The sequence below is a fragment of the Oncorhynchus mykiss genome, chromosome 19 (assembly GCF_013265735.2).
Source record: "Oncorhynchus mykiss isolate Arlee chromosome 19, USDA_OmykA_1.1, whole genome shotgun sequence".
NCBI lineage: Eukaryota > Metazoa > Chordata > Actinopteri > Salmoniformes > Salmonidae > Oncorhynchus > Oncorhynchus mykiss.
The window spans coordinates 5,021,929-5,039,957 of NC_048583.1; the positions used below are offsets into that span (position 1 = coordinate 5,021,929).

Here is an 18,029-nt window from a genome sequence, read left to right on the forward strand (position 1 = left end):
CCTCACAGTCCTCTTGTAACGTTTGTATTCCAGAGTCTAACCCTAACCCTAATCCACTCACAAGATGGGATATGTCGGGCGCATGCAATCTGTCGATCACTCAAATGGCATTGAGTGTCTAATTAACACACTTTTCAACCAGGCATGTCATGCCTTCAGCTCTCTTTCTTAGCTATTACACAGCACTAGTTTGTGTTGTACTTACCTTCTCCACTTCATAACAAATGGTGGTAGGCAACTGCCATATTCACTGAAGTATAAACTTTCCCCTGTCAAAAAGTCAATTGCAGTTTTCCTTTGCAAGTCACTTGAACTACTCAGAAAATAGTCACTTTTGAATTAGTAGAAAAACCTCTATCATACATGAATTATATTCATACTTTATGAATGATTCATTCAATGGAAAGGCTGGGTGTAGTTGGTCTGTGCTGCATCGCCTGATGAAGGCTGTCTAGATATAACTGTGGTTGGTTGTGTGTTTGGAGAGGGAGGTTGAAGATGGACACGTACCCTTTAGAACAGGATCTGACTTACTAGAGGTGGAATGAAAGTCATCCCGAACACTTCCATCTGCTCTGTGGTTCTAGCCAAGAGACACAGTGTGCCTTACCCAAACCACAAACAAATATATAGAGAACGAGATCAGCTCTCTGGGTCTAACCTTGGTCCAACAGATGACGATACCTCCTATGAACCTAATTCTGGACTGATTTAAATGGCTTCGGGGTGTGTCCTGGCCCTAATTTCAAGGGAAGATGTTTTGACATGGGTCAAGCTTCTACTAGTGAGAGAGGAAGACGCCAATTCCCCCAGTGCTGTCTGATGCATATGGGGGAGTCGGAGATGCTCCTTCAATGGTCTCGTATTTGAGTGATACATGATAGGAGGGCGGTAGCAAAACCAGCCCCTTGCTGTAAATCAAAACTGGGTGTGTACCAAACATTTTGGGGTACCAAAATGTTTTGGAAAAATACACGGAAAGGGTCATGGGTTCATTGATTTTCATGCAACTAAAGAGAGCCTGGTTTGATTGCCACTGTAATGTTTTCTTTATCATGTTTTACTCTGAAGTCAATGGCACTATCGCTCTAACAACTCTGACCAACAGATGTAGGATCTTTAATATGAGACAGTCTGCTACAGCAGGAAAATATCCTGCAGCAAGAGGAAATTAGAATTATTATGTGGATTATAGTTAATGGACATTTTGTAGGGGTTGACACATCAAGTCTGAAATTTCAAAGTGGAAAACTACACGTTTTTAATTTCCTGCATTGCAGGAACGTTCTCCTGCAACAGGGTGATTGAATAAAGATCCTACATCTACAACAAACCTTTTATTTTTTCACTTTTTCCTAATATGCTGTAAGAGTCAAAGTCCAAAAGTAAGATATACAGTATATACTTCTCATAGAGAAGCTGTATACACACAGAGGAGACATACACTGATAAAGGTGGAGGAGAGGCCATTCTCCTAATCTAACTGCTATTGGGGTTGTATCCGCTCTCGTCAACCTTCTGTGGTTTCTTCGGCACTCATCGGGGCGAGTGCCAACTTCCTGCAAGGAACGGAACACTTGGGTTAGGTTGCACCACAGCCACTTGATTAGTGTGTGGTTTAGATAGAAGCTGCAGGTTGGATTACTGTACACTTGGTGGCCTCGGAATTCCGCCTGATATAAGTCTATATTGTGCAAATCCTCATGGACTCTGATGAAAGGCTTATCAGTTTACTAAACTATCTCTGCATATGACACTGTTAATGATGCATCATTTGGGGCCTGTGTCATTTAAATGACTCTGGTTTGAAAACAATTCTCAATGCATTTCATAGACAGGACTGGTGCATATCTTTCGTTGGATAATGCCAATTCTTATGATATGCTACTAAAATAAATCACTATTGATTTATGCTTGGGCGCGTTCTGTACACATGTAAAGCCGTCACAGCGTATCTGATTTGGAGTAGATCTTATTTCAATCGGATCCAAATGCAAAGACAACACACATCAGTTTCAATGGGGAAAAGTCCACTTGAAACAGAGTTTACGTCAAGCCTTTATGTCCTCTGTACTTGGAATATATAAGCCTATATATTCCAATATATATAAGCCTATGGTCAGTTGGAAATAAATTCATAATTCTAATAAGAAAAGAGAGACATTTCAGATGGACATGTCAGTGGTTTTATTTGATGAGTGACATAAAATATCCGTATTTTATATATTTTTAATGTCGTGAGTATTTCGACACTGTCCGTCATCAGAAAGCAATCATGTTGTTTTACAACCCAGTACGGGGAATGGAGGGAACACTCAACTATATATTTGGCTGTAGTACTACTGTCAGGAGAGCACACTATTTCTGTTCATTGATTTATGTATTGATGGCAACTTACACACTAGTTGACCTACTCTGTTACACTCTGCATCACATACGGATGAATGATTTTGTGGATGTGTTGATAAAGTCCACTATATTTCAGAAGACATTGATATAGTTTGCTTAACAAATTGATGATCAAGACAGTTGACTATACTGTATCACTAACTATTGATAATACATCACATTATAACTAGTCCTTATATAACCCATATTATGTACAAATGTCAAACATTTCAGCTCGTATTTTAAGTGTTATGACTAATGATTGAAAAAGCCCTCTGAAGCAATAATGTTTGATGGTAGCTAAGGTTTCACACCTCACCAGTTTATACTGGGCACAAATTAGATTACAGTTTGTCCTAGCCACTGTGCTTCTACAACTGCATTGTTTGCTCTTTGGGGTTTTAGGCTGGGTATCTGTAAGCACTTTGTGACAACTGCTGGTGTAAAAAGGGCTTTATAAAATACAATTGATTGAGGACTTGCTTATGCCCTCGGGACAGTGGTAGAATGGTCATATGGTGACAACAGTTTATAATGCTGCAACCGCATCCAAACAGAAAACTCATTATCATTCACTGTTTATGACATCTTAATAGCAATTCACAAAGACATTTACCATTATAGTAAAAAGCATATGGATACATAATACAGGGTTTCCTTCATTTTGGATGAATGTAAAAAATGTAGTAAGCAATTGTGTGTAGCATATTTTGCACAATGCATCAGTGAAATCAGTGATCATGAAAAATCCCTGTTTTGTTTCCTCCTCCAGTCCCGTAGATGTCACTCACACACTCAGCCAAGGGGGGAAATGTGTAGTTACCGTTGTCGTTGACTGTTTTCTTCTTCATGAGTTTTGGCTGTGCACTCCATGGCGGTGTCCTCCATGGTGTCATTGTAGTGAGGTTGAATATCAAGAAAATAAGAACTAGCCCTTCTTAATCATGACTGGTTACACAGCAGACGAAAAGCTCCGCGTAGAGCAGATTTCAAACCTCAGGAGGAAATGGCTGAAGGACCAAGAGCTCAGTCCCAGAGAGCCCGTGCTGCCAAAGACAGCCCCCGGGCCGGTGGCAAAATTCTGGGCTGGCTTTCTGGAACCGAAGACCCTGTGTAGACTTTACGTGAGTTCATCATTTTGGCCATTTCATTGTACTATATCAACGAACAACACTGTGTGAATTGGATTAGAATGACTAACTAGCTAGTATTTGGGATAGCTACGTGCTATGTTTTTGTTTTGAGACGTCGGTGTTACTGTTTACTAGCTAGCCTAGCCAGTTGCATGGGTCGTCACTAGTTACCATAGCCACATTGACTAGTATTCTCATGCTTGGTGTGATGCCAGTCACCTTTGCCACTGCCAACCTGAATGTAACATAGCTACTGGCATGTTGCTAACTAGTAGTTGTACCGAAAAAGTGCATCAACTGTTGTCAGCAAGAAATCAACAACACCTGTTAACATTTGTGACACACGTCCCCTTTGTGTTGCTCTCTTTCCAGACCTACAAAGTCTACACTGGTGGAGTGTTCGCCTTGACCCGGTTGCTGATCCCTGCCTGGGTTGTGCATTATTATGTGAAGTATCATGTTGCTGTAAGTTCAATCAATTCAACACCAACAATTATATTGTCTTTTCATTCATGTAGTAATGTTGTTGTTAGGAAAACCTGTTCCTGGAGTGTAAGAGGATTTTGGCCCAACCAGACACCACATGGATTCTTCCAACCACCTCACAGGCCTAATTGGTTCGATTTAAAACACCAGGCCTCCCAGCTATAAATCAGACATGAAATGCCAGGCTGTGTCACTCAAAAATCAGCATTGCTAATGCTTTCCCTTGACCTACTGCCTAGATAGACAGGTCTTGATTTAAAAGGCTAAGACCTAATGGTCAAGAAGACTGATAATGTGTTTGACCTTGGATGTTCAAAGTTAATTGCGCTCCGATTTATGAAATGTTATTATACAGTAGTGGATTGCAGTTTTTAGCCCTGTGTTGTTGGTGTTCATTCACTATACCTGCTCTATTGAAAGTTGTATCATGCATGTGTCATAGAAGAGTCTTCAATTCAATCTAAAACATTGACCTGTCCTGCTTGTGTGTTTGTCACAGAAAAAGCCCTATGGCATCGTGGAGCTGAAGCCCAGGCTGTTCCCTGTAAGTACATCTCATGTGTTGTTATAGGAACAGGATTAAGCCTAGTCCTGTATGAAAAAGCACATACAATGAAGAATCTCCATTGTAAGTGCTTTTTAGTCCAGACTACAATTAATCTGTGTCTGTGAACTGGCTCTTAGTGTTACAGTGGATTCACTGCCCACTGGGCAAAAACAGGTTGAAACATACATTGTTTCCATGTCATTTCAACCGAAAAATGCAAATGTCAACATGGAAAACTAATTAGTTTTCCAAAAGTCATTGGGGAATTTTGTATTTTTTTCACCTAACTTTTAACCTAAATGACTGGGTGACATTTTTGGTTGATTTCACATTAAATTCATATTAGTTGACAGCTCAACCAAATGTAAATCAAAAGTAGATGTTGAACTGCCATCTGTACCCAGTGGGTGGGCAGAAGGGTTGGGTTAAATACGGACGACACATTTCAGTTGAACAACTGACTAGGTATCCCCCTTTCCCTTTCCTTTTGTATTGATGATTGGACAAGATGGCGCCGACAGAGGGTCACCTCACTTCTAGTCCTTAGGAAACTTTGCTGTGTTTTGTTTTTATTATTATTTATTATTTATTGTATTATTTCTTACATTGTTAGCCCAGAAAATCTTACGTGTTATTACATACAGCCGGGAAGAACTACTGGATATCAGACTTAGATGTGTGTGTATTAGGTTTTGTTGTGGAATTGTTCGATTTCTTGTTAGATATTGCTGCATTGTCGGAACTAGAAGCACAAGCATTTCGCTACATTTGCAGTAACATCTGCTAACCATGTGTATATGTGACCAATAAAATGTGATGTATTGCTTATAGATTTATTAACAGATGCATGTGACACAATGGTGCACTTTGGCAGTTTACAGTAAAGAACTGAATTGCAGTGTAGCTTATATATAAACTACACTGTAATTGTGGCCTACTATGGTAACACAAAATAATGTATTTAGCAGATGCTTTTATCCAAAGCGACTTACAGTCATGCGTGCATACATTTTACATATGGGCAATCCTGGGAATTGAACCCACTACCCTGGTGTTACAATAGTCATGCTCTACCAACTGAGCTACAACGGACCACAAAAGCTCTGGATTCCCAGACAGCTTTCCTAGACCTTGCAATGAAAGAGTAGGGACATCTAGCAACTGACTCTTTCATTATCTGTTAATTTTCCCTGTCTGTGTTCAGGGCGACACCATCTTGGAGACGGGAGAGGTTGTTCCAGACCTCCCAGAGAGCCATGGTCACCACTGAAGAAGACATAGTTGAAAGAATTACACAATGTCTTTTTGTCCCTGCCCTGTTGTAAAAAACTTGATGTACATGTCATTAAATAATATTTACAATACTAATACATGTCAGAGAAGTATATTTGGACAAGAATGTGGGGGAAAGAGTGCTGCATTTATTTGACTAATTCAGATCCAGTGTTTCAATCCAAATGTATTAGTCACAGGTGCCGAATACAACGGGTACAGTGAAATGCTTACTTACGAGCCCTTAACCAACAATGCAGTTAAAAAAATACAGATAAGAATAAGAAATAAAAGTAACAAGTAATTAAAGAGCAGCAGTAAAATAACAATAGCGAGACTATATACAGGGGGGGTACCGATACAGAGTCAATGTGTGGGGGCACTTATTAAAGTGACTATGCATAGATGATAACAACAGAGTAGCAGTGGTGTAAAAGGGGGGGGGGGGGGGGTCAATACAAAAAGTCTGGGTAGCCATTTGATTAGGTGTTCAGGAGTATTATGGCTTAGGGGTAGAAGCTGTTTAGAAGCTTCTTGGACCTAGACTTGGCGCTCCGGTACTGCTTGCTGTGCGCTAGCAGAGAGAACGGTCTATGACTAGGGTAGTTGGAGTCTGACAATTTTTAGGGCCTTCCTGGTATAGTGGTCCTGGATGGCAGAAAGCTTGGCCTCAGTGATGTATTGGGCCGTTCACACTACCCTCTGTTTAAACGTTTAAATAAGAGCTTTGCAAACGATTTGACACAAGTAACCAAACTCATAATTATATTTGATGTTTGTATATTATGGATGGCTATGGTTTATTAGTACACTACTGTCGTCTATGTCCAGATTAGGTTGCTTTCCAGATAATTCATCCTCTGTGTTAAAAGTTACTGTCAATAGGTGGCGCACGAGACCATAAAAAAAGTACTTCACTCCAAAGCGGAAGGTCAACACCCTCCAGTATACCATCATCCTTTGCGTTTAAAAAAAAAAATGTAGCATTACATCACGGTATGAAACAGGAGGCCAACTCCAAAGAGTGTGGTAAACAACTAAATTAATTTACTTCTCTTTAGTACATATGGAAATAGTGAAATATGAAAAGATAATGAGAGGTCTTGAGTGTTGTCGCCGACAGGATTCCTAGACATTTGCCTCGGATCCCCGGCTTTTTTTTTGGTAAGCAAAGGGACGAAAGATGGCTAGCTGAAAGCTGGCTAGCTGAAAGCTATTTTGCTAATTTACCCAAGCTGTCATTTATCACAATTCAGACTCACAAACATGTCATGAATACATCATTTCTTGTCAGGATTATCGGTCAGAGATTAGGGCCAAAGTCAACCATTATGAGTGTTCACTGTCCAACCCTAGATGAGTCAGAACAGCTAACGTAGCTGCTAAAGTTATCTATCGAGCTAGCTAACGTTAACCGTACCAAGTAAAAGACACGTTCAAGTAATATAACATTACATGGGAAGTTATTGGGCTTTATTATCATTTTACAACTGTGGTGAGCTAATTGTAAGATTCTGTTGAAATTGGTTGACAGTCATTTTGCCATCTATGGTCAATGTGGCTAAATGGCTCTGACACAGTTAGCTGTGACCCCTGTACAATCTTTATTATTATAGTGTTCTGATTATGTAACACATTGGATAATGACAAAATGTTTAGATGCTCCTCTTGCAAAATTCCTCCCTGTTTGCAGGTTGAATTAATACCTTTGAAATGATATGTAAGGGTGTGTAGATGAAAGAGTTGTCTCTGCATCTGCCAATGGGCCTAGCTAGTGACAGTATATTACAGAAAATTAAGTTTGAACAAAGTCAGTGCTGTGTTGTGTCCCTTTATTGAAAACACTATTTAACATGAGGCAATATTTTCTTCCCTAGACTATCACCATGGCAGCAGCAAAGATGACCTTACGGCTACGCAAGAAGAGTGCCCTGGACAAGTCCTCTGAGGTTTTGTCTGCCGAGGCGTCTCCAGACTCTAAGTGCCCCATCTGTCTGGACCGATTCAACAACATGGCCTACCTCGATCTCTGCTTGCACAAGTTCTGCTTCCGCTGCATCCACGAGTGGTCCAAGAACAAAGCTGAGTGCCCGCTATGCAAGCAGCCATTCAACTCTATCTATCACAGTATACAATCAGAGAAGGACTTCAAGAAGTATGACCTGCGGCCCACGGAGAACGGTTCCTTTGGGAGTTTCGCAGGGGAACGGTTCCGCTACCGCACCACGCTGACGGGGGCGCGTCGGCAGGACCAGAGAAGAACATCCCCTCCCCCCGACAACGGGGTCATGTTCGAGGCCCTAACGGGGGCTTCCCCCCCTCCTCGACAGGACCGAGGCCTCCGCCGCATGATGGCGCGCCTGGCGGCCAGGAGGCGGGCAGAAAGCGAGGGCCGGACCGTGCGCAGCCTCCGTGAGCAGGAGATGATCAAGTTCAGACGGGCGCTCTACCGGCGAGGGGTGCGAGTGCGGAGCGTGCGAGACGGTGGCCGTTCCCGGGACATCTCGGCGGAGTTCTTTCAGAAGAACCCGGCCTGCCTGCACCGCCTGTTGCCCTGGCTGAAGAGAGAGCTGGTGGTGCTGTACGGCGCTCACGGCTCCCTGGTCAACATCGTGCAGCACATTATCATGTCCCGCATCACCCGCTATGACATGGAGGACCGGGCCATCCACGAGGAGCTGCAGCCTTTCCTCCAGGCCCGCACCGATCACTTCCTGCATGAGTTTGTCAACTTCGCCCGAGCACCCTTCAACATGGAGGCCTACGACCAGCATGCCGTCTACGACTGCCCTGCGCCGTCCTCGGACGAGGGCAGCAGCTCCAACTCCTCGGTGATTGCCATCTCCGAGGATGAGGAGGAGGGCGATTCTGTGGAGCTGGACCCCATGTCCGGGGGCGCCCTGAGCCAGTCAACATGGGACGACGAGACACCCGGACCTTCGTACTCCACAACAGAACCCACCAGGGCCCTGCTGCTATCCATCAGAGACTCTGACTCAGAGAGCAGTGTGGGGGAGGAGTGCGGAGCAGTGTTACAGCCAAAGACCCCTCGCCTGACTGCGGACTCTGCTTGGGTGAAAACCGACAAGGACGGACAGGCGTGTACCTCCTCTGGCGATGAGGATTGCATCATCGTGGGCTTTGTAAAACCCCTTGCTGAAAGGACCCCGGAGCTGGTCAAGCTGTCCTCTGACTCAGAGGAGTCTGTTCTGGAGGAGATCAAAGATGAAGTGCCCAGGCTGCTTCAACACATCCGCTTCACCAGCCTTAGCCCCGCCTCCTCTCAAGGCCAATGTCCTGGGAAGGCAGAGGGGGTGGAAAGGAAGCAAGATGTATCGTGCTCCAAGGAGAGACGTAACACCTCACCCTCAATTAGATGTGAGTCATCATCTAGTAAGTCAGCAAGCAAAAACAGAGGACAAACTGAGAAAGACGGCAGGAGATGTCACAGTCGAGATAGCTCTAGAGAGAGGCCACGGTCGAGAAGCAGAGACCGGGGGAGGAGGTCCAGGAGCGCCGACCGCAGCCGCTCGACCAAGAGCCCGGCTATCTCCATCAACAGCGACAGCACTCTGTCCAGAGGCAGGAGGCAGTCACGCTCCCAAAGCCGCGACCGCTCCCACACTAAATGGGAGAAGACGAGGGACAATAAAGATAGCAGCCGATCAGGCCGCAGCCACGACTCATCGTCACACTCCTATCACTGGCACTACTACAGCCGGGAGAGTGAGAGGGACAGCAGTGCCATGCTCTACACAGAGAGGAGGTCCTACTACTCCAGCTCACACAGGAACATCGATTGCAGGTCCCCGAGCCAGAGTCCTGATTCCCACCGGCGGGATAAGAGGCGCTCCAGAAGTCGTTCCAGCACCTGTTCGCCGTCCGGCGCTCACAGGAAGTCTCGTCACGAGAAGCCCAGCGGGAAGAGAAAGTACAAATCGAGACACCTGGAGGAACCTTCCCCCAAAGACCAGTCCTCCATAGCCCTCGACGAGCCTCCCTCCTCCACCACCTCGTCCTATGTGAAAGACAAGAAGAAGAGCAAAGAGAAGCGTCACAGGAAGTCCAAGGAGAAGTCTGGGGGGAAGAGGAGCAGGAGCCTCAGCGTGGAGATCATCTTTGAGGGCAGCTCCTCAGAGCAAACCAGGAAGCACCAGAAGAAGAAGAAGAAGCACAAGAAGAAGGGCAAGAGGCACAGGAGCAAAGAGCGCACAGGGTCCAGGAAACACTCGCCCACTGTCATTACCATAGACAGCGACAGTGACCAACATACTGCCGAAGGCGCTAACGATGCTAACCACACCTGCCCGGTAAGCAGCAGCACAAGCAACAGCGTGCTAGCGCCTAGCACAACCACCACCACAGGCAACCCTGCAGACTCTGGCCTGCTGGAGTCCATGTTACAAGACTGGGAACAGCAGATTCCACCTGTGGGTCTGGACAGTGGAGTGCTGGAGGCCAAGCCTCCTATAAATGTTGCTGCTGCTTCTGACACACCCACACAGAGTGAGGGGGTTCTGTCCCAATCTGCCTCTGCGGATGAGGCAAACTCTCATAGCCCTTCAAATGACAACACAAGTCATTTTTTGGAAGAATCATAATGCTGGCCTCGGTGGGTAGGAAGACATTTAATTTACCTTTAAAAGTTAGTTTTACACCTCACTATGTAGGATGTTATATGTACTGTTCTGCCAAAAGGTGCTCTTTCATTTGGGATGTGCCACTTTGCTGTATGAGGTTAAAAAAAAGGGGGGTCAAAGATTGGGTTTTATTTGTCTTATTTACAGTGACTGTCTGTAAGGCCTACATTTAAAAAGTATTTGTATAAAATACTTCAACTAATTTCTTATCAGTCATTCATTTCTATGCATCATTCTCAGGGATAACATGGGCAATAAAGCTGATGTAGCTTGTACCGTTGTGTTGAAACCAAACACCTTGTCTACCTGCTGTTCTTGTAATCTGATGGAAAACTGCTCTTAATACTAGCCAATAAATCAATATGGGAATGGGAAAGACTGTTGTTGTAACTGTGGAGTTGTAAATAGTAATAAATGTTTCAAAACTGAAATCAACAGCTGATATGACCTCCTGAATAAGTCAGCATTGGCCAGTGGCTCGTCGTTGGAGGCCACATATGTAATGGTTACTGCCTGAGTGGGTATCCTTTCATGTGGATGGCATGAGAGTTCTAGAACCTTACAGATGCTACTACGATTAAGATGCTAACACGTTACTGAAGCTGATTCTAGTGTGATAAAGGAACATCAACTTGCCAGTGGTGCAATAAACATTTTGAAAGTAAGAAGTATCATAATGTCCCCATTAGATTAGGCTTCTTATCTGAGTGGGCACGGTTGCTTTTCATTTGAGATTTGATAAAAATGATGCTACGCTGTTGGGACAAGACAAGAGTGGCGATTTTAGCATGTAAATCTTGGTGGGGCAAACTCAAAATATACAGTGCCTTGCGAAAGTATTCGGCCCCCTTGAACTTTGCGACCTTTTGCCACATTTCAGGCTTCAAACATAAAGATATAAAACTGTATTTTTTTGTGAAGAATCAACAACAAGTGGGACACAATCATGAAGTGGAACGACATTTATTGGATATTTCAAACTTTTTTAACAAATCAAAAACTGAAAAATTGGGCGTGCAAAATTATTCAGCCCCCTTAAGTTAATACTTTGTAGCGCCACCTTTTGCTGCGATTACAGCTGTAAGTCGCTTGGGGTATGTCTATCAGTTTTGCACATCGAGAGACTGAAATTTTTTCCCATTCCTCCTTGCAAAACAGCTCGAGCTCAGTGAGGTTGGATGGAGAGCATTTGTGAACAGCAGTTTTCAGTTCTTTCCACAGATTCTCGATTGGATTCAGGTCTGGACTTTGACTTGGCCATTCTAACACCTGGATATGTTTATTTTTGAACCATTCCATTGTAGATTTTGCTTTATGTTTTGGATCATTGTCTTGTTGGAAGACAAATCTCCGTCCCAGCCTCAGGTCTTTTGCAGACTAGATCAGGTTTTCTTCCAGAATGGTCCTGTATTTGGCTCCATCCATCTCCCCATCAATTTTAACCATCTTCCCTGTCCCTGCTGAAGAAAAGCAGGCCCAAACCATGATGCTGCCACCACCATGTTTGACAGTGGGGATGGTGTGTTCAGCTGTGCTTTTACGCCAAACATAACGTTTTGCATTGTTGCCAAAAAGTTCAATTTTGGTTTCATCTGACCAGAGCACCTTCTTCCACATGTTTGGTGTGTCTCCCAGGTGGCTTGTGGCAAACTTTAAACGACACTTTTTATGGATATCTTTAAGAAATGGCTTTCTTCTTGCCACTTTTCCATAAAGGCCAGATTTGTACAATATACGACTGATTGTTGTCCTATGGACAGAGTCTCCCACCTCAGCTGTAGATCTCTGCAGTTCATCCAGAGTGATCATGGGCCTCTTGGCTGCATCTCTGATCAGTCTTCTCCTTGTATGAGCTGAAAGTTTAGAGGGACGGCCAGGTCTTGGTAGATTTGCAGTGGTCTGATACTCCTTCCATTTCAATATTATCGCTTGCACAGTGCTCCTTGGGATGTTTGAAGCTTGGGAAATCTTTTTGTATCCAAATCCGGCTTTAAACTTCTTCACAACAGTATCTCGGACCTGCCTGGTGTGTTCCTTGTTCTTCATGATGCTCTCTGCGCTTTTAACGGACCTCTGAGACTATCACAGTGCAGGTGCATTTATACGGAGACTTGATTACACACAGGTGGATTGTATTTATCCTCATTAGTCATTTAGGTCAACATTGGATCATTCAGAGATCCTCCCTGAACTTCTGGAGAGAGTTTGCTGCACTGAAGGTAAAGGGGCTGAATATTTTGCACGCCAAATTTTTCAGTTTTTGATTTGTTAAAAAAGTTTGAAATATCCAATAAATGTCGTTCCACTTCATGATTGTGTACCACTTGTTGTTGATTCTTCACAAAAAAATACAGTTTTATATCTTTATGTTTGAAGCCTGAAATGTGGCAAAAGGTCGCAAAGTTCAAGGGGGCCGAATACTTTCGCAAGGCACTGTATGTTTTTAGATGCATGCCAGCAAAGACGCAACCCTAATCAATACATTAATTGCCCTATAACGGTGACAAGTGTTTTTATTTTTATTTTGATGTGGTGCTTTGAAAATGTAATAATACACATTTTGAACCTTGTGTATGTTGTCTTGGTGGAGTCATTTACTGTTTCAATTGAATTGAATGCATGGCTTTGACACTGCCTGGGTGTCAAAGCAAACCTATAATAATTCCATCTGAAGTTAATACCCTAGTTGTCATCACCCTAGATAGTTTACAATAGGGATTCTTATTGGAGATGTCCTTCTCACCTAACATCCGAGATATTCTATGTAAGGTAATATCGTGAGAGTCAAATTCGAACCCGGTGAGAGGGTTACATTTGTTTTTGCTAAAAATGTGGTTCTCACCTTCCTTGAATGACGGGTCACCACTGCAAGAGTAGACCAGGAAACGAAACCTAAATAGGTAAGATTGTCCTGCAGTCAGGAATTGAAACCTAAGCGCTAGGTTTCCTAAGCATACGGAGTATTCCTGCATTTGTCTTGCAGCAGCAGGTAAGAACGGTCTCATCTGTTTTTTCAGGACACGGTAACTTATTACTGGACACGTGGCTATCAAACAACCCCTGTTTACTTACTAAATAAGTCTTTACATGATCGCGTTATAATGCTAGTGTAATAATTCAGCATATTTTGAAATATTATTCAGCCATAACAATTTAGTGTAACAGTTTCAGCCTTAGGAATGTTCAACTATGTTAACTTACAAATGGTAATTGCAATGTATGTACTTAAATTACAGCTCATTTCAGCAGAGGTGTATTTAACAACGGTTTGGTTACTATGGATGTTAACCCTGATTCCCCATACTACATCAACTTGCTTGACAGCAAGACTCATCCTGAAGATCACAGAGAATATGTGATGTTTCATGGCTGCTCAAAAGAGGGCGCAGAGTTTATTAAAAGGGAAGGTTTCAAACCATCAAGAGCCGATATCAGCATGCTTGGTGCTGGTGTTTATGTTAGTCGGGACATCCGAAAAGCCTGTAAATACCCTCTTGATGTTCCTGACTCTGAGAAAAGAGTACTAAAAATCAGGGTGGATGTCGGCAGGGTTAAGGTCATAGACAGGCAGAACCACCCCATGCAGAAGACATGGCACACTGTGCATGGCTTTGACACTGCCTGGGTTCCCCCTAATGTTGGCATGGTGGCGAGCAACCAACAGGAGAACTGTGTCTACGACCCAAAGAGAATCAAAGTCATCGAGGTCATGAAGGTTACCGAAGAGAACTTGTAAGTATGAAAAAGACTGTTTAAAGTTTCATATACAACACTTTTTTTCAATAAATGTAAAGATATAATGTACCTTAAAAATAATTAACCTACTGAACACAATATCATTTCTTACATATCTATAAATAATTAACCTACTGAACACAATATCATTTCTTACATATCTATAAACACAAGTGGTGTTCCTGTCTTACAGATCTCAGTATGATCATCTTCAGAGTGGAGTCTCGCCTGAGGACAGCCACGTCTACGTGATGTACCATGGAACATCAAAACAGGCTGCAGTAGATATACAGAGAAATGGCTTCACACCATCTAAAGTTGGGATGCTTGGTGCAGGTGTCTACCTCAGTCGAGACATCCGAAAGTCATTAGATACCCCCTTGGTTCTTCTGACTCAAACAGGATGGTTCTGAAAGTGAAGGTGAATGTTGGCAGAGTTAAAGTCATCAACAAAAAGGGTCACGACATGCAATACAACTGGCACACTCATGGCTTTGACACTGCCTGGGTTCCACCTGGTGTTGGCATGGTACCAAGCAACCAAGAGGAGGACTGTGTCTACGACCCAAAGAGAATCAAAGTGATGGCAATGCTGGATGTCGCCAATTTAAAAAAGTAAATGATATTGAGCCACAGTCATATAACACAATCAGTAAAGTAATGCTTTTTTCAAGAAAGACTTGAAAGACTACTTGATACCAGATCATATGCTATGCTTACCCCACTTCAGGTTTTGATTGAGGCGTTTCTATTTGATTCTTTCCCCAGGGTAAAACCCATGGTTAAACATTGTGTAGTGGAACTGATGAACTCGAACTCTGCATTCAGTGGGAGCATCCAGCATCACCTCATGGTCACCAGAAGAGGATGGTTAGAATCAGACGGTCCCACATGATACAGCTCATAGGAAGTAGAAGCTGATGATTTGACATGGCAATCTATATGCAATCAATCATATAACCTTATCATATCAAATATTTTCGAAATATAATCAATCATATTTAGTTGATGTCAATAATACATGTGTATCAATGATCATATGTAAAAATAAAATAAAAACGTTTTTTCTTCCTGATATACATCTCAAATAAATATGTAAAAGTTCCCCACATTGTCTGAGTGTGTTTCCCTTTTAATCAGCAAGATAAAAGGGAAAGTAGCCTTTTGATTGGTCGTGGCCATCCCCTTGAGAAACTACATTTCGCCAGTACGGGTTATGATTAGGTTTGTGCGCACTTCAAATTAATGATGGTGTTCCTGCCCTACTAATTCCAGATCTCACAAAGGCGGGATAAGTGTTTAACATATCAGCTAACCCAGTGATTTGTATATACACCATTTTTTTCTTTTGGAAAAGTTTATTAACACAATTCCTTTAAAAACAGCTCATACATTCTTTACATCATTTATACACATAAAAACGGCAATAAGGCATAAAACACAGCATTTGAAAGTTACATTTAAATTTGTTAAAAAGTACGTGTTGTTAAAACCAATGAAAACAACCATGAATAAAAGTACTTTCCTTGTAGACATCAAATCTGTAAAAGCCATTTAAAATGTGTACTAATGATCTAACAAAGGTAAAACATTTTTAAGACATGAGAAACATGTTAAAAAGCCACTTTGTTAAAAGGCTGTCTTCTGTCCCTTGTACAGGAGCGGGGTGAGTGAGTCCTTATCAAACTCGCCTCATCCTGCTCTTCCGAATAGACCATCGTCCCGTCCTTCGGGGCCCAGAGGAGATCCCTCCCCTAGGCGCATCGCCCTAGGCGCCGCAGCGCTGGCAGGCCGTGGCCGCCGGGACCTAGGGTGTTGTGGGGGACCCTTCGCCTGGGGTCGAGGCCCCCTTCCTTCCGTACCACCCCAGGGCTTCCGTGGCTACCATGGCCACTGCCTGGGGGGTGGTCTCTACGTTTTTTGCTACCAGCAGGTTACGGGAGGACCACAGTGCTTCCTTCAGGCACGTGAGGGTGGGCCAGAACTTGGTGAAGGCCTTCGGTGGAATGGGCCTTCGGCCCACCCCGTACAACACGAGCTGAGGTGAGTTAACCAAATAATGTGATCTAGCAATTTGACCCATGGTTTGACCCATGTGGATCTATTCGGGCAGGAACACCACCAATACCGGTGAGGGAGACTCTTCACTGCACTTCGATTCCGAAGTGACTTTTCAGTAGCAGGTTAGGATACGGAAGTTAAAGTTAGGGAAATGGTTAGGGTTAGCGAAAATAATGTCCTAAACTGCAACGAAAAATAATTTGTATCGAAGTTCGGTGAAAAGTGTCCCATGCCTGTGACATTGGGAGAGAATCTCAATTGAATACTCCTCGCCTCCTTCTCAAAACCAAAGTCAGAGGTCCCGCCCCTCTGACCTCATCAAAGAGTTTTGAAAAGGAGGCGAGGAGACAGGTTTATGACAATTTGAGATTTTCGCATGGTTGTTCACGACACCTGTGATCTCTGATAAAACGAGCACAGACTGTGACGACAGTGACCTTCAGAGCGGAGAAATCGGAGCTCTAGGATGATGCCGAAATTACCAGATGGGATACAGTTGGTCAATTTGACTTAAAACGTTTTGTTGTTGCATTTAGCCAACCCTAACCCTTTTCCTAACCTTAACCTAATGATCATAACCTGCTACGTTAGTTATCCTAACCTGCTGCTTAGGTTCTCCCAAACCTGCTATGAAAAGTCCATTTTGAGAAAAGCTGTATCCCTTATAGACAAACCGGTGATGCTTGAGTTTCCGACTTCAAATTCCGAGTTGGATGACAGTTCAAAACTATTTTCCCAGTTGAAGTTAATTTTTATCCTAGTTTCCAGTTGTTTTGAACGCACTGAAGTCGAAGATTTCCGAGTTCCGGGATGTTTTGAACAAACAAGTAGCCTAGCCTATTCCGATTTGACGTTTGAGCTGCGAGTGCGACACCACTGAGTTGAACTGGCAGTCCAAACTTCATGTAAGGTCAACAATTTAAATCATTTATTTGAGCTAAACAGTATAACATATTTGATCGTAATAATGACATAATTGCGTTTACTTTCATATTCGTTCTCTCTCCGTCTTTTTATTTATTTGTGGCCTTGTAACGTTACCTGCAGTATATGTTCATGGCTTGAGTAGGCTAAACAGAGTAAAACAATTTCGAATAAGGTAATAGGAAAGGGGGACACCTAGTCAGTTGTATAAATGAATGCATTCAACTTAAATGTGTCTTTCGCATTTAACCCAACCCCTCTGAATCAGAGATGCAAGGGCTGCCTTAAATCGATTTCCAAGTCTTCGGCGCCCGGGGATCAGCGGGTTAACTGCCTTGCTCAGGGGCAGAACGAGATTTTTACCTTGTCAACTCGGGGATCCTTTCGGTTACTGGCTCAACGCTCTAATCACTAGGCTACCTCACTAGGCTACCTGCCGTAACGTATTGAGTTAGAAGTGTATGTTTGACGATTTTATAAACGCCATAAATCTTCTGAAAAAAATTAGCCCTATATATGAGGGCCAGGTCGGTAGCAAACCTATAAATTACACAACACATTTAAAATGAAAGTCAAACTTTGTCAAAAGGTTTTGCGAACATAACAAAGTCAGTAGTGTTGGACATACAATACTAAAAACACCATAACATAATCTCCAAGTGATTTACATTTTGTAAATCTGTTCCAAAGTATTTCCCCGCATAATAGAGAGATATAGGCTACAATATGTGATCGTATACAAAAGTAGGCAAGGTTTGAAATTATAATGTTAAGTAAAATATTATATCTGAACCTGTCAATTTTCAGTATACAAATGATTTGTAATCATGTTCCAGCCCCCTG

At 43.0% G+C, this 18,029-nt stretch overlaps 2 protein-coding genes and 1 pseudogene across 2 annotated transcripts; all 3 read left to right on the plus strand.

Moving 5' to 3' along the window:
* Positions 1–3,011: 3,011 nt before the first annotated feature.
* LOC110497180 (NADH dehydrogenase [ubiquinone] 1 beta subcomplex subunit 6) lies at positions 3,012–5,922 on the plus strand. The gene is made up of 4 exons (XM_036954008.1): positions 3,012–3,512; positions 3,894–3,986; positions 4,507–4,551; positions 5,759–5,922. The coding sequence occupies exons 1-4, from the start codon at positions 3,333–3,335 to the stop codon at positions 5,822–5,824; spliced, it is 384 nt and encodes a 127-aa protein (XP_036809903.1). The 5' UTR covers positions 3,012–3,332; the 3' UTR covers positions 5,825–5,922.
* An 858-nt stretch (positions 5,923–6,780) lies between these two features.
* Positions 6,781–10,760, plus strand: LOC110497170 (E3 ubiquitin-protein ligase Topors-like). Its single transcript, XM_021573144.2, has 2 exons — positions 6,781–6,990; positions 7,704–10,760. Exon 2 carries the CDS (start codon positions 7,713–7,715, stop codon positions 10,425–10,427), a length of 2,715 nt encoding a protein of 904 aa, XP_021428819.2. The 5' UTR covers positions 6,781–6,990; positions 7,704–7,712; the 3' UTR covers positions 10,428–10,760.
* Positions 10,761–13,196: 2,436 nt separating this feature from the next.
* Positions 13,197–14,966, plus strand: LOC118936569 (annotated as a pseudogene).
* Positions 14,967–18,029: the final 3,063 nt, after the last annotated feature.